This window comes from Harpegnathos saltator, unplaced genomic scaffold (assembly GCF_003227715.2).
Source record: "Harpegnathos saltator strain DR-91 unplaced genomic scaffold, Hsal_v8.6 scaffold160, whole genome shotgun sequence".
Taxonomy (NCBI): Eukaryota; Metazoa; Arthropoda; class Insecta; order Hymenoptera; family Formicidae; genus Harpegnathos; species Harpegnathos saltator.
Window position 1 is genome coordinate 58,510 of NW_020229940.1, and position 13,148 is coordinate 71,657.

The following is a 13,148-nucleotide window of genomic DNA, read 5'->3' on the forward strand; positions in this document are numbered from 1 at the left end:
TATTAAGTTGGTGCAAAAATAATTACGGTTTTCATCATTTTAAGTTTGGCGCCGATTTTTCTAGTTACCATTATCTTTTCCAAAATTCTATCTTGTAGGAATAAACAAACTTGGTTGCCGTTGAGAGAAATGTGTAAGGCCAACGATTTTATCTTAATTAATAAATATAATTTTTAACTGATGTATATGCCTTTGTACTCGATATGTAATTATTATTACGTAATTAATGTAATTATTATTATGTAATTAATCACAATTATTTTTACATCAACCTAAATAGTAACAGTCGTTCAATAAATATTTTTTATACACTTGAGAGTCTCTGAGGTTTCCACTCTAATAATTTTGTAAGGTCTTCTCTTGTCAAATGAATTTTCCCACTTGCCATTAAATATATCTGTAAAATTAAATAATTGGGAAAATTAATTACAATATTATTACAGTTATAAAAGTTTATCAAGTAATACATACATTTTGTCGTTTTAAATTATCTACAAGCAGTACTTGTTTTTTAAACGCTTGCATTAATTCCAGTCGTTGTTTTTCTAAATTTTTTATGGATAAATTCTTATCTTCCAGCAATTTTTTAATTTGGTCTCTTAATTCCTATAAAACATACATTATATTTAAGATAATTATATACATTTTTATTAGATACGTTTCATGTTAATCATACTTTTCCCTCTAATTGACTAGATTTTAACATGCTCCTAAGTTTCCCATTACTTTCTAGAGATCTATTTAGTCGTATATCAAAATTAGATATTTGTTTACGTAATGTCTTTATTTCCGTCTTAAGACTGTATAAATCCTAAAAAGAAGAAGGTATTTTTTCAGCACGAAATATCTATTTTTACGCGCGCGCGCGCGCGCGCACGCACACACACACACACACACACACACACACACACACACACACACACACACACACACACACACAAACACACATGTATACAGAGTGTCTTAAAAATATACGAAATCCCCGGAGAACTTCGCAGGATCAAGTTTTCATGAAAAATTTTAAGTACAAAAGTTGTAAAAAATCGAGTAACGGACTTGATGGTGACCTTGAATTTGACCTTGGCCATGACCTTCATTTGGAGGTCAATTTGAAAAATTTAAATGGGAACCCCTATTTTTTATTACATTGTTTTTTTGTACTAATTAATTTAAACTGTTGTCTAAAACATTTTTTTTATTTGTCAAATATTTTTTTAGATATTTGAGGAAAACTTGATAACTTTTTCAATATTTAACTTACGATATCTCGCTAATTATTTGTCAGAAGAGAAAGTGGTACTAGACTTACTTGCTTTATTTAGTCTCAAGAATATATTGTTACAATAGCGCCCTGAATTTTAACTTATTGACTTTTGGAAATTTCAAAATTATCAAATTAACAAAAACCAAGAATATATTGTAACAATATATTCTTGAGACTAAATAAAGCAAGAAAATCTAGTACCACTTTTTCTTCCGACAAATAGCACGATATCGTAAGTCAAATATTGAAAAAGTTATCAAGTTTTCCTCAAATATCTCAAAAAATATTAGACAAATAAAAAAATGTTTTAGACAAAAGTTGTTCAAACTAACTAGTAAAAAAAACAGTGTAATAAAAAATAAGGGTCCCCATTTAAAAAAACGCAAGTTGACCTTCAAATAACCTTGAAAATAGAGGTCAAGATCATCATAGGGTAACTCACTTAAATCCCTACAATTCAGATTTTATTCAGATCATTTTCCTTGAAACTTCAATGCTGAAGAGTTATTTGGGGTGTGACATTAAAATGGGACATCCTGTATAGTCCACTTCTTAAGATAAAAAAAACGTGTCAAAAATATAAAATATTTAGTAAATATTAGACTATTAAGATGTTAAGTGATGTATCTAAGTATTACATGTTATTATAAGACATAATATATAGACTAACGTCTTTTTGTATTCTTTGTGCTTTCAGGATATTAATTGTTCAGACATAAACAATACATGTTAAATATCTAATTAATAAAAACAAAAACTAATTACTGTATGTGAATGAATCACAGTATCAAATAAATATTGCACTATAAAAAAAAAAAAAGAGTATATTGCTGTTCCTTAGTAAACATCAACTAAGACACTAGAACATCCTATGGATGTTATGCGGATTGTGTAATTTGTAGCTAATGAACATGTCCTCAGGTACTTCTGTGGATAACTTTTTCATTTGGATCATAACAGGATCATTTTGATCAAATTAGGATATACTCTGGAGATCTAATGCTATGTGGGATATTATTGTACTGCATTTGCACCAATGGAATTAAAAATTTGCACAGAAATTTTTATTTGTTTTCCAAAAATTATTGTTGATAGATTTTGATAAAGTCATTAGTTTAGTGAATATTTATATCTTGATATTTTAATACACCTAATTTTATAAATGTAGAATGAACAATTTATTCTAAATTTAATTTTTTTATTGCTACCTAGATAGATATTTTTCAGTTGCAATATATGTAGCTATATACTATATACTATACACTATACAGATAAACTATAAAGAGACCAGATATCTTAGTTTATTATATATATATATATATATATATATATATATATATATATACACATAAACATACACATACAGAATATCATATTTTAGTTTTGAAACAGTGAAGTTTATTTGAAAAAAAAAAAAAAAAACTGTTATAGATAAGAATTATAAGATTTCAAAAAGTAATTATAAGATAATAATATTATAAAAATAATATTAATATTATTAAAATATTTTTTAAGTTATTTCAAGATCAGAATTTGGCTTTTAATAGAATTATATTTTTTTCTTTTAATCAAATGTATTTTAATATAAATCAATTCCTTTGGTCATTTTAAAATCATTTTACACATAATAGTATAGGAATAAAATTGCATGAAAGTAAATATTTTTCATATTTTATATTTTATTCTGATACTTTCCAGTATAAAATATAAATTAAAGCATAAAATATTTAATTTTTTATAAAATCTCATCTTTGTAGTTTTGTGCATAAATTAATGAAAGAATTCATTTGACAATATTAATTTCTGTTCACTACTTATTAATACTATATTACTACATCTGTTAAATATGACCTTTTTAGATGGCTTTTCAGTTCTATAATTTTTTATTTATATGTATATATTATGATAAAGAAAATATATAAATACCTTCTCCAAGACAATGTTCTCATTGCTCAAAGCTTGACACTTAGAGAATATATCACAATTTGTACTTTCCAGCTTTGCAATTGTATTACTTAATAATTCTATCTGTCTATATAATTTAACTTGAGTCTCATCAAGCTTTTTATTTTTTACTTCTAATTGTTTAGAATATTCACACTGTAGGCAATAATACATTATTATTTGGTTATTTCATAACATTATAAATCTATTTTTATAATTTTTTAGAGAATTTTTTGTTGATAATAAGAATTACCTTTTTGTTATGTTCAAGCTGTATTGTTTGTAGCTTTTTATGTAATATATCTATTTTGCCTTTAAACAATTTGATAATAGCCTCATTTCCTAAATTATACTTCTTTGATGAAATTTCAGTGTCAGAAATATTTTCTGTAGACAAGATTTCAGAAACTTCAAGTGATTTTATTAATTGTTCGTCTATATTTGATGTTTTATCCCCTGGACAAGTTGTTTCCATATCTTTCATTGTAAAACTTGTATGTAATTGCTTTGTATCGATGAGCAACTTATTATTGGCTTTAATACATGTCATGGAGTTAATTTCCATCATTATATCATGCATTTTCAATTGAAGGTCCTGATTTACTTTATGAAATTTGTTTTCCTTAGTTAATAAATTATCGGACATTCTTCTTTATGACAATATTATTCAGTATACTGAATGATTTGAATGTGACAATGTTATTCAGTATATATGCTCAAAGTATATATTTATTAAATATATTTATACTCTGAATAAAATGATAATGACATACAAGTAAATACTTAAAGTTCTCTCTTTTTCCATTCTAAAAATTTAAAGAAATTGATTTCATATATTTAGTTAAATTAATTTTATTCTCAAAAATTTGACTATAATGCCCTATGTATTAAAATAACTACAAAATAATATTTACTATAAAAATTTTATAATTACAAATGCTTGTGTGTAGTACAGAAAAATTCGAAGCTTGCTTACCAACACGGCATGAACTATTCCATTTTATTAGCAGAGAGAAGCCTGAGGATGATTACGACGTGTTGATAAGTTACGTTCTGAAATGCTGACAGTACTGATAGGACTGCTACTGAAAGCAGCGTGTTAGTCGTTTCAAAACCTGCAGTGAATGATTAGTAGCACGGAAAATGGAACGCATTTGTAGTATCATAAAGTGATTAGGGCGCGTTCCTTTATTTACTGCGGGTAGTAATATAGTATTAAATAGTGAGCAGAAATTAATATTGTCAAATGAATTCTTTCATTAATTTCTGCACAAAACTACAAAGATGAGATTTTATCAAAAAATAAATATTTTATGCTTAATTTATATCTTATAATGGAAAGTATCAAAATAAAACTGTCAGCATTACCAACAGTGTTCCGATATGAATTGCAGTACGGTCGCGGACATAAAGGTTGTCACTTTTTTTTTAATGACTTTCGGGACGCATCCCGACTCGAGAAAAATGAGAGCTGCTGCTCCGCCTGCGGAGCACGCCTACGCAGTAACTCACAACGAAATGCGAGAAATGAAATATATGTGGTATGATATAAGTATGTCAACAATCATTGCGCTCAGTGGAGACAAGCGCTCAGTGAGCGATTAGTGACTATTGGTCCTTACTGTTAGATCCTTACACTCAGACCAATAACGTTGACGAATTATTCCACAGTTGCTCAACCGTTGTCGTGAACGCACCCAATTCTTACATTTTGAAAAATCAGCAGCGGACGGATAAATATATAGTGCAAGTCACTCAAATGGGAATGCGTCCTTTGCAAGGTATTAAACAGCTGTGTATATTAAATTTTAAGTGAAATCGTATTTTTTTAGTCACTAATCGCTCACTGAGCGGTTTTCTCCGCTGAACGCAATGATTGTTGACATACTTATGTCATACCACGTATATTTCATTTCTCGCACTTCGTTGTGAGTTACTGCGCAGGCGTGCTCCGCAGGCGGAGCAGCAGCTCTCATCTTTCTCGAGATGAGATGCGTCCCGAAAGTCATTAAAAAAAAAAGTGACAACCTTTATGTCCGCGACCGTACACTGCGAAAGCGTTTCTGGCTGCGTTTCAATATTCACTGCCAGCACTGAAAATCTATAGTATACGTGACACAAACTATGTATTTTCAGTACTGGCAGTGAATTTCGGAACGCAGCCTCTATAAATGTATGACGTCATTAATTTCGGCGTCACTTCCTGCTATGGCTACTGTAGGCAGAGAGAAACGAGTGTACTTATTATGGAACTCGTCAGAATGTCGGAATCGATTCCGATCGGAATAATTCCGTTTCCCCTAGAAAAGACAATAGAAATCTAGGAAATAACGGGATAAATTCGATCGGAATCGATTCCGACGAGTTTCATAATAGGTACCCTGAGAATGGCCACCGGGCGAAAGCATATGTCTGTCCTGATACGCCCCCCGAGAAAATAGACGTCAACTAACTCGATGTCTCGGTAACGATATGAGGTTTGTGTCTGTGATTTGAGTCTGGTTAATGTCCAAGCTACTAAAACAGACTATAGTGAAAATTATATATATATATATATGAGTAAGAGAAGGATAACAATTGAATCGCTTTGACTTTGTCTCACCACCAGTGAGCAGACACGTGACACAGGCACAAGTAAAGCCAACGGCACACGGTGCTTGTTTTCGTGCTGGATTACTTGCTGGATGAAAATACTGCGTTCTGATTGGTGCATATCCGAAAATGGATGGAAATGCACCAATCAGAACGCAGTATTTTCATCCAGCAAGCAATCCAGCACGAAAACAAGCACCGTGTGCCGCTGGCTTTAGTTAAGGATGTGTGCATCGTATTAGAATAGTTCGCTATATTGTGTTAGACTGTATAGAGATATTGCTTGGGTATATGAGAGAGTGTGATAAATAATAAACGTATACAAGCGATAACAAGCATGTCACATTGCACAGCTCCGGGATGTACTTCTGGATATAAATCGAATCCGGAAGAAATACATTTCTTTATTGTGCCAAAGGACAAAAATATAAGAAAATTATGGCAAAATGCAATACGAAGAAAAGACTTTGTAGTGCGAGCAGGACAATTTCTCTGTGAAAAATATTTTGTGCCTGAAGACACATTATGGAAGCGAGATTTAACAGGTTCTGATGGACAAATACTCAGCGTTGTAAGTTGTACTTGTAACAAACTATTGTATTATTTCTGTGTGTTTATCTGAACACACAGCTTATACAATCTTTGCTTTCCAGTCATATTATAAACAACCGAGGTTGCGAAAGGGCATTGCACTATCACAGTTTCCATGAACAGAAACTATAACTTTTGATAATGCTCCACTTCACAAACGAATACAAGATCCGGTGCATGAGATTGTGCAACGGTCTGAAGAAGAAAATATACAAGAAACAGCGTTGAATAAACCAAATGAATTAAAATTTTCATTTACATATTTGGTATCTTGTACTACATTGCAAGTACCAATAGGTTGGATTAGACATACCTTCATCTGTGAAGGAGCTACAATTGAGTCATTTATCACAGTACCTAAACAGTGCCTAAAAATAGAAGACAGTTTTCTCACCAGAAATATCAAAGAACTCATCGTGCAAGACAACTTACATCTGAAAATTAATGTAATGTGCAAATTCTTTGATGCTATCAATTTAGATATTTACAGTGATGCAATAAGTAGCACTGAAGAGGTAGAAGCAACATTAAACATTTTAGATGCGAGAAAGATTTGTTGTGGAACATCTGTTGCAAGAAATATTATGTATGGCTCAAGTGTTGCATACAAAGAAGGTAGTGGTACTGTACGACATAAGCAATGTTTTGTATTAATTGAAAGTGAAGAACAATGCACATATTGCAAAAGACTTGAAGGAACATTAAAGAGAAAAGAACTCCGTATGAAGAAACGACAAGAAAACAAAAGAATTTATCTCATATTATCTCCAAGAAAACATGAGAAGCTTTGTAGACTAAGGAAAAAACGTCGTGTAGCTCTTAAAGCTAAAAGTCGAGCTCAACAAAATGCTGCAAAAATGAAAAATAATTTGGAAGAATGTCAGGTAGCTGTGGCTAAAATAAACAGTGAATCAATTAATGAAATGCTAACAAAAAAAATATACCAAAACATCAACATGTTGCAATTATAGAAATTATATCAGCAGCTAATTTAAAAGATAAACATGGAAGAAAATATTCTGAAGAGTGGATGCTCCTGTGCATGTTGATGCATATGCGATCACCAACGTCATATAATTTTTTAAGAAACAATGAAATCCTGGCTTCTACCTTGTGTACGTACTATTCGAAGGTAAATCATATTATTATTGTTTTATATAAACTAAATTATTTTCTGTTTATCTATATGTAATATTAATATATTTTATTGTTTACAACCTTTTAATAATGCTCTTTTTTTCATAGGTACCTTTCTATAATTAATACGACGTGCGGATTTGACTCGAAGTTTTTTGAATTATTGAAAATAACATTTCAACAAAAAGGAAGTTTGGAACAACATGGAGTCCTTTCATTTGATGAAATTTCTACTCGCGAAAGCATTTCTGTCGACTCACAAAATTTGACCTACAAAGGTCTTATTGATTTTGGTGAAGGTGGACTCAAATCGAATGATGTCGCAGAAAAGGCTAACCATGGTATTGGTACTTATATTCCAAGCACTTCATACAAAGTATATTCAGCCTATTGCAGTGTTTGCATCAAAAGGTCCAGTGTCAGGAGCAAATCTGGCCCTTATAGTTGTAAAAGCAATTACATTACTGGAAAAGGCTGGTGCTCGTATACATGGCGTGATAAGTGATGGCGGTTCATCAAACAGGAAGTTTTGGATGGAAATGGGTGTCACAGGAAAGTTCGGACATGTAAAAAATTATTTTGAACACCCTACAGAAAAAAATCGAAAAGTTTATGTTTTCTCCGATACACCTCATCCCATGAAGACAATTCGGAATCGTTTATACAATAATTGCACATTGCAGGTAAAAGTTAATGAAAATAACTTATATACTTATATTCTTTTTTTTTATTTCGATTTCAAATTGCTATTTGAGTAGATGGATCCTGCCGAACCGCCAATTTCTTGGGAATATTTCAACACGTTATACACCAAAGAAAAGCATTTGCAAGCCGAATATCGAATATGTCCAAAAATTAGTAAAAACCATCTCTATTTGAACAGTGCAGCAAAAATGAGAGTAAGATTTGCAAGTACGCTTTGCAACTTTACATCCTTATTTTTAATGTGCACAGGTTCTCTGATACTATTTTAATCGTGATAACTTAAATTTAATTTATATATTTCAGATTTTCAGCAAATCCGTCACCAAAGGACTGCCCCTGACCCCTGCGGGACACCACGCTCCACGACGTGCCGACCCTGGACCCCGCCTCTCCCCGAGTAGGCGAGGTCCCAATAGTTTCTGGTTGAACTCGATTAGCACAACTCAGCACATATTGCAGAATTCGTTTATCTGTCACGGTTCAAAAGTTTTATGTGAATAAACATTATATCTTAAATTCGAAATTTTTGATATTTTTTTCTCTTGAACGGAAAGAAACAGTTTTTATCTTTGCGGCACAACTTTCAGTAGCCGAGGCTGCAACCAGCACAATTTTTGTTTTTTCGAGAAAAAAAAATGGTGCTGGCCAAAAAATTGTTTTTTTATTTGTCGCTTTGTTTTTTGAGATAGGCGATTGGTTCTTGCGGCACAAACCTAGCACAACTCAGCACAATTTCGTTTTTTTGCGAAATTTCGAAATGGCGATGCTAACTTCACACACATAAATGTTTCACATATTTTGTCACAAAAAATAAAAATATTTGTAACAAAAAATCTATGATATCAAAAGCACATTTGGAAAACAGATACAATCTATTTACTAAAAACATTAAATATTACATTGGTCAATATAAGGTAAAAAATATTTATAATTCATATCAGATTTATCATGGTCATATTCAATAGCATCAATTACATATAATTACACCATACAGTTCACTATTTAAACGAAAGAAAATTATTATCACTTCTTTTCATTGTATTAAAAAAAAATTACTGAAACTGATTTGGTCCAAAAGTGTCAATTGCAGAACTTAATTCAAGGATTAATTATGATTTTAACACATAACACAAATCAACATCACACTATGTAAAAAGTTTATTTAAAAAAATGTATTTTTTCGAATATCGGCTTATAATCCGTTTTATCATTATTAGATTATTGGACTACTTAGATTCATAAACTATTGCCCATGGTGCATATTCACTACTTAGAATTGAAACTAGATCAAAATCAGTAACAGATACTATTTAGTATTCTGACCAATAGAACGGAAAAATATAACTTTTAGATTAACGCATGATCAGTTATCGTCATCCAAAATTCGAAATTTTATTTAATATGCATGGTGAGATTAGAAATGAAGTTTAAAGCTATGATTTAACAACGGGTATGTAAGATTTCAAATAAAAGTTTCAAACACATGTAGAATTCTGTATTCAAAATAATACAAAATCAATTTGCAACATTTGCAGTAAAATTGTTATAATTATATATTCTTGATCTAAAAAGTTAATTTATGTGACACATTTTTTTCCATGAATATCATCTTCTCGAAGAATCTGTATCATAAATATTAGATTCATACATTAATTGTACATGTGTAATTTTAGTATCGTGTTATTCACATATATATTAGATTATTAGATTGTTACTCTTTATAATACTAAACTCCGTTGAACAATAGTGTATGTTATGTTGTCTTTCAAATAACTTGCATTATTTGAATTGAAAAATATTTGTAACTCTAAAAGGATTGATCTTTCGATATACACTGTCTAAAAAGTTCCAGGAACAACTAAGCTCCAGGAAAAAGATATATTTTTTTCGTGTTGCAATTTTACTGATTTAATTCTTAAAATAATTGCCTCATTTTTCAATATATAACTTAGATTGTTCCAGAAGTCTCTTAAATGTTCAAGGGAAATTATCACAATCATCAGTGAGATGTTATTCAGATGTACTATCTCTTGTATAAATATCAGCCATTGATGCATAATGTCTTCCTTTCATGAGTGCCTTGATTTTTGGAACCAGGAAGAAGTTTGGTATTAACTAGAAATTAACTAACAATAATCGAAGTATGACAATTAACATTGTCAAAAGTGTGATACGTAATAAAAATTTTAGCGTGAAAAAATATGTGCACTTACCGTGACTAAATCATAACAACATGAAAAAATGACAATTACTGAAATTTTGTAAGTAATAGTTCATGTTTCGCTCAAGAATGTGTGTGTGTGTGTATGCGTGCGTGTGCACGTGTGCGTGCGTGTGTATGCATGCGTGTGCGTGCGTGTGTATGCATGCGTGTGCGTGCGTGTGTATGCATGCGTGTGCGTGTATGTGTATGTATGCGTGTGCGTATGTGTGTGTGTGTGTGTGTGCGGTGAGTGTGCGCGCGCGCGCGTGTGTGTGTGTGTGTATGTGTGTGTGACGCACGTGTGCATAGTATTAAAAAAAGGAAATTATTCCTGGAACTTTTGAATAGATCATATATATGTTTATTAAGGATTTTTTACTCATTATAATGAGTATATACTCTATAAGTTTGGAATTTTCAACAACTATATATACCTAAAGATTTTTGACAGATACTAACGTTCAATACATTAGTATTTTCATATATTCTAGTTTAATTTCATATTTTATCTTCATATGATTTCATGTAATTTCGTGTACGTTACATATGACACAATTAAGAATAATTCGTATTCATCTTCTAGTATGGGAGGATGTGTATTGTGTAAGTACCACGCAGTAGAGAAAAGAAATTATGTATTACATATTTATTGCATAGTATAGCGCGTAGCGCAACATAGTAGTACCTTCTGTTCAAAAAGTATCCGGAATCGGATAATAAAATACAAAATATTCAATTATTCAAGTAAATTTTGTCGCCTTCAAAATAGTTTCCACATATATGCCAATGCTTAATCCAATCTTCAAAATATTTTTCATAAGTCGATTTGGTATGGCCTTGAGTTCTTCCAGCGAATTTTTTTTTACTGCCTCAGTCGTCTCAAAATGCTTATCACGAAGCAATAATTTAAGTTTTGAGAAGAGAAAAAAGTTACATAGTATCATATCTGGCGAGTAAAGTGCGAAATAATATTAGTCGGGTATTTGACCAAATATAGTCACGTACGAGAAGCAATGTGTACGACGGTGCATTATCGTAATGTAAAAATCATGAGTTGTTTTTTCACAAATCGGGCCTTTTCCTACGGATTTGCTCCTTCAAACGTTTAATAACGCCCAAATAGTAATATTTATTAATTGTTTCGTCCTCCAAAAAGGATTCTGAATGCACAATGCTGCGACAATCAAAGGAAACTCTTTCAGGCCAGCATTGCCTTAATTCTTGACCGACTTTGACGTGGTTTTTTTGAATTTTGTCTCATTTTCGCAGCGCCATTCCGAAGATTGTTGAATGCTTTTTGTAGGATTTTCAACGCGTCAGCACAAAAAATTTCATTAAAAATATAAAATTTAAGGCAAATTCTTTGCTCTACAATTATTCGACATCGTAAAATCACATATAGTACCTGAAGTCGGCTGACATAAATAACTGCTACAAATTATAAACCAATTGACAGATTACGCTCTAATTCTGTATGGAAGTTAAGTACTAATTTAACCACAAAAAGATTTTGAAATACCATAAATACACGTCATTTAAATGAAAAATTCTAGATACTTTTGAACAGAAAGTACATAGCACAAAATTACTACTGGATTTTTCTTAAAAATGTAATCAAACAATCGTTATGTTATTATCGTTATATATATGGATAGATTTGGCACTCAATGTTCTTTAACTTATATTCTTATAAAAATTTTTAAATTAAAAATAATAGGGAGTGATAAAGGTAAATAAAAAAAATTTGTTATCTCAAGTTGCTCTTTCAAATGCAATAAAATAATTAAAATAGCAATTTTGAGACTGCACACAGTATTAATAAACGAAATAATATGAAATAATAAAATTATAAAAATTTATTCTAATAAAAACCCTGTCTAATACATAAAACACATGTCAAACGTTTCGGCCCTGTATTTGACCCTCATCAGTGGTTAAAAGTATGCTGCCATGCGGCCCAACACATTGCTATCTCTGCTATCTTCTGAACTGCTTGAAAATAATATACCAATTCACGTCCTCGATAACACAGTGCACCTCCTTAAGCTATAAAATTTACATGGATTAATAATAGGGAATGAATTCCCTGTAAATCAAAGCTCGGCAAAGTTTACAACTTTCTGCCGATTCTCGGGAGTTACGCCTCCTATCTCCCCTTCCCTTACCGCACGGCAGATCCAGCAATTGAGGGTCGCGGCTCGCGACCTCAGGACCGTTGAGATTATAAGGCGCATCTATCTAAAGGGTGTCCCAAAATTCACGCAAGATTTGAATTTTGCGCCATTTGTGCGATAAAGTGTTGCCAACGAAAAAAAAAAAGACAGCGTGACAGCTGACAGTTAAGGATTTTTAAACTGACCACGCACAGCGAAGAGAGTTCATTGAATGGATTATGGAACAACAACAAGTGGATGCTGATTTTTCAAACAAAATCATCATCAGCGATATGGCTCATTTTCATCTTGATGGTTTGTCGATGGTTAATCGACAAAATTGTCGCATTTAGGGTTCAGAAAATCCACGAGTGATTGTTGAGAAACAAATGCATCCACAACGTGTCACTGTTTGGTACGGATTTTGGGCTGGAGACATCATCGGACCATTCTTCTTCGAAAATGCGGCTGGTCAGGCAATAACAGTTAACGGTGCTCGTTATCGCGACATGATAATCCAGTTTTTTGTGCCTAAATTGCAAGATATGAATGTGGACGA

General features: G+C 31.6%; 1 protein-coding gene across 2 annotated transcripts; it reads right to left on the reverse strand.

The window, feature by feature from the left end:
- On the reverse strand, window positions 1-4,653 carry LOC105188453 (uncharacterized). 2 transcript variants are annotated; one of them, XM_011149919.3, is made up of 7 exons: window positions 4,577-4,653; window positions 4,185-4,290; window positions 3,462-4,014; window positions 3,191-3,364; window positions 677-811; window positions 472-606; window positions 1-397 (listed from the first exon to the last, which is right to left on the reverse strand). In XM_011149919.3, the coding sequence occupies exons 3-7, from the start codon at window positions 3,852-3,854 to the stop codon at window positions 305-307; spliced, it is 930 nt and encodes a 309-aa protein (XP_011148221.1). In that variant the 5' UTR covers window positions 3,855-4,014; window positions 4,185-4,290; window positions 4,577-4,653; the 3' UTR covers window positions 1-304. The 2 variants fall into 2 exon arrangements, with proteins under 2 accessions (XP_011148221.1, XP_011148220.1); XM_011149918.3 differs by lacking the exon at window positions 4,577-4,653 and having other exon boundaries at window positions 4,185-4,549.
- Window positions 4,654-13,148: the final 8,495 nt, after the last annotated feature.

Bases quoted from the DNA above. Each gene is read 5' to 3' on its own strand.
- LOC105188453 (XM_011149919.3), bottom strand. From the start codon at position 3,854: ATGTCCGATAATTTATTAACTAAGGAAAACAAATTTCATAAAGTAAAT. The intron at 3,365-3,461 runs GTAATTCTTATT...TATTGCCTACAG, and splicing joins AGCTTGAACATAACAAAAAG to TGTGAATATTCTAAACAATT. The intron at 812-3,190 runs GTATTTATATAT...TCTTCTTTTTAG, and splicing joins AGAACATTGTCTTGGAGAAG to GATTTATACAGTCTTAAGAC.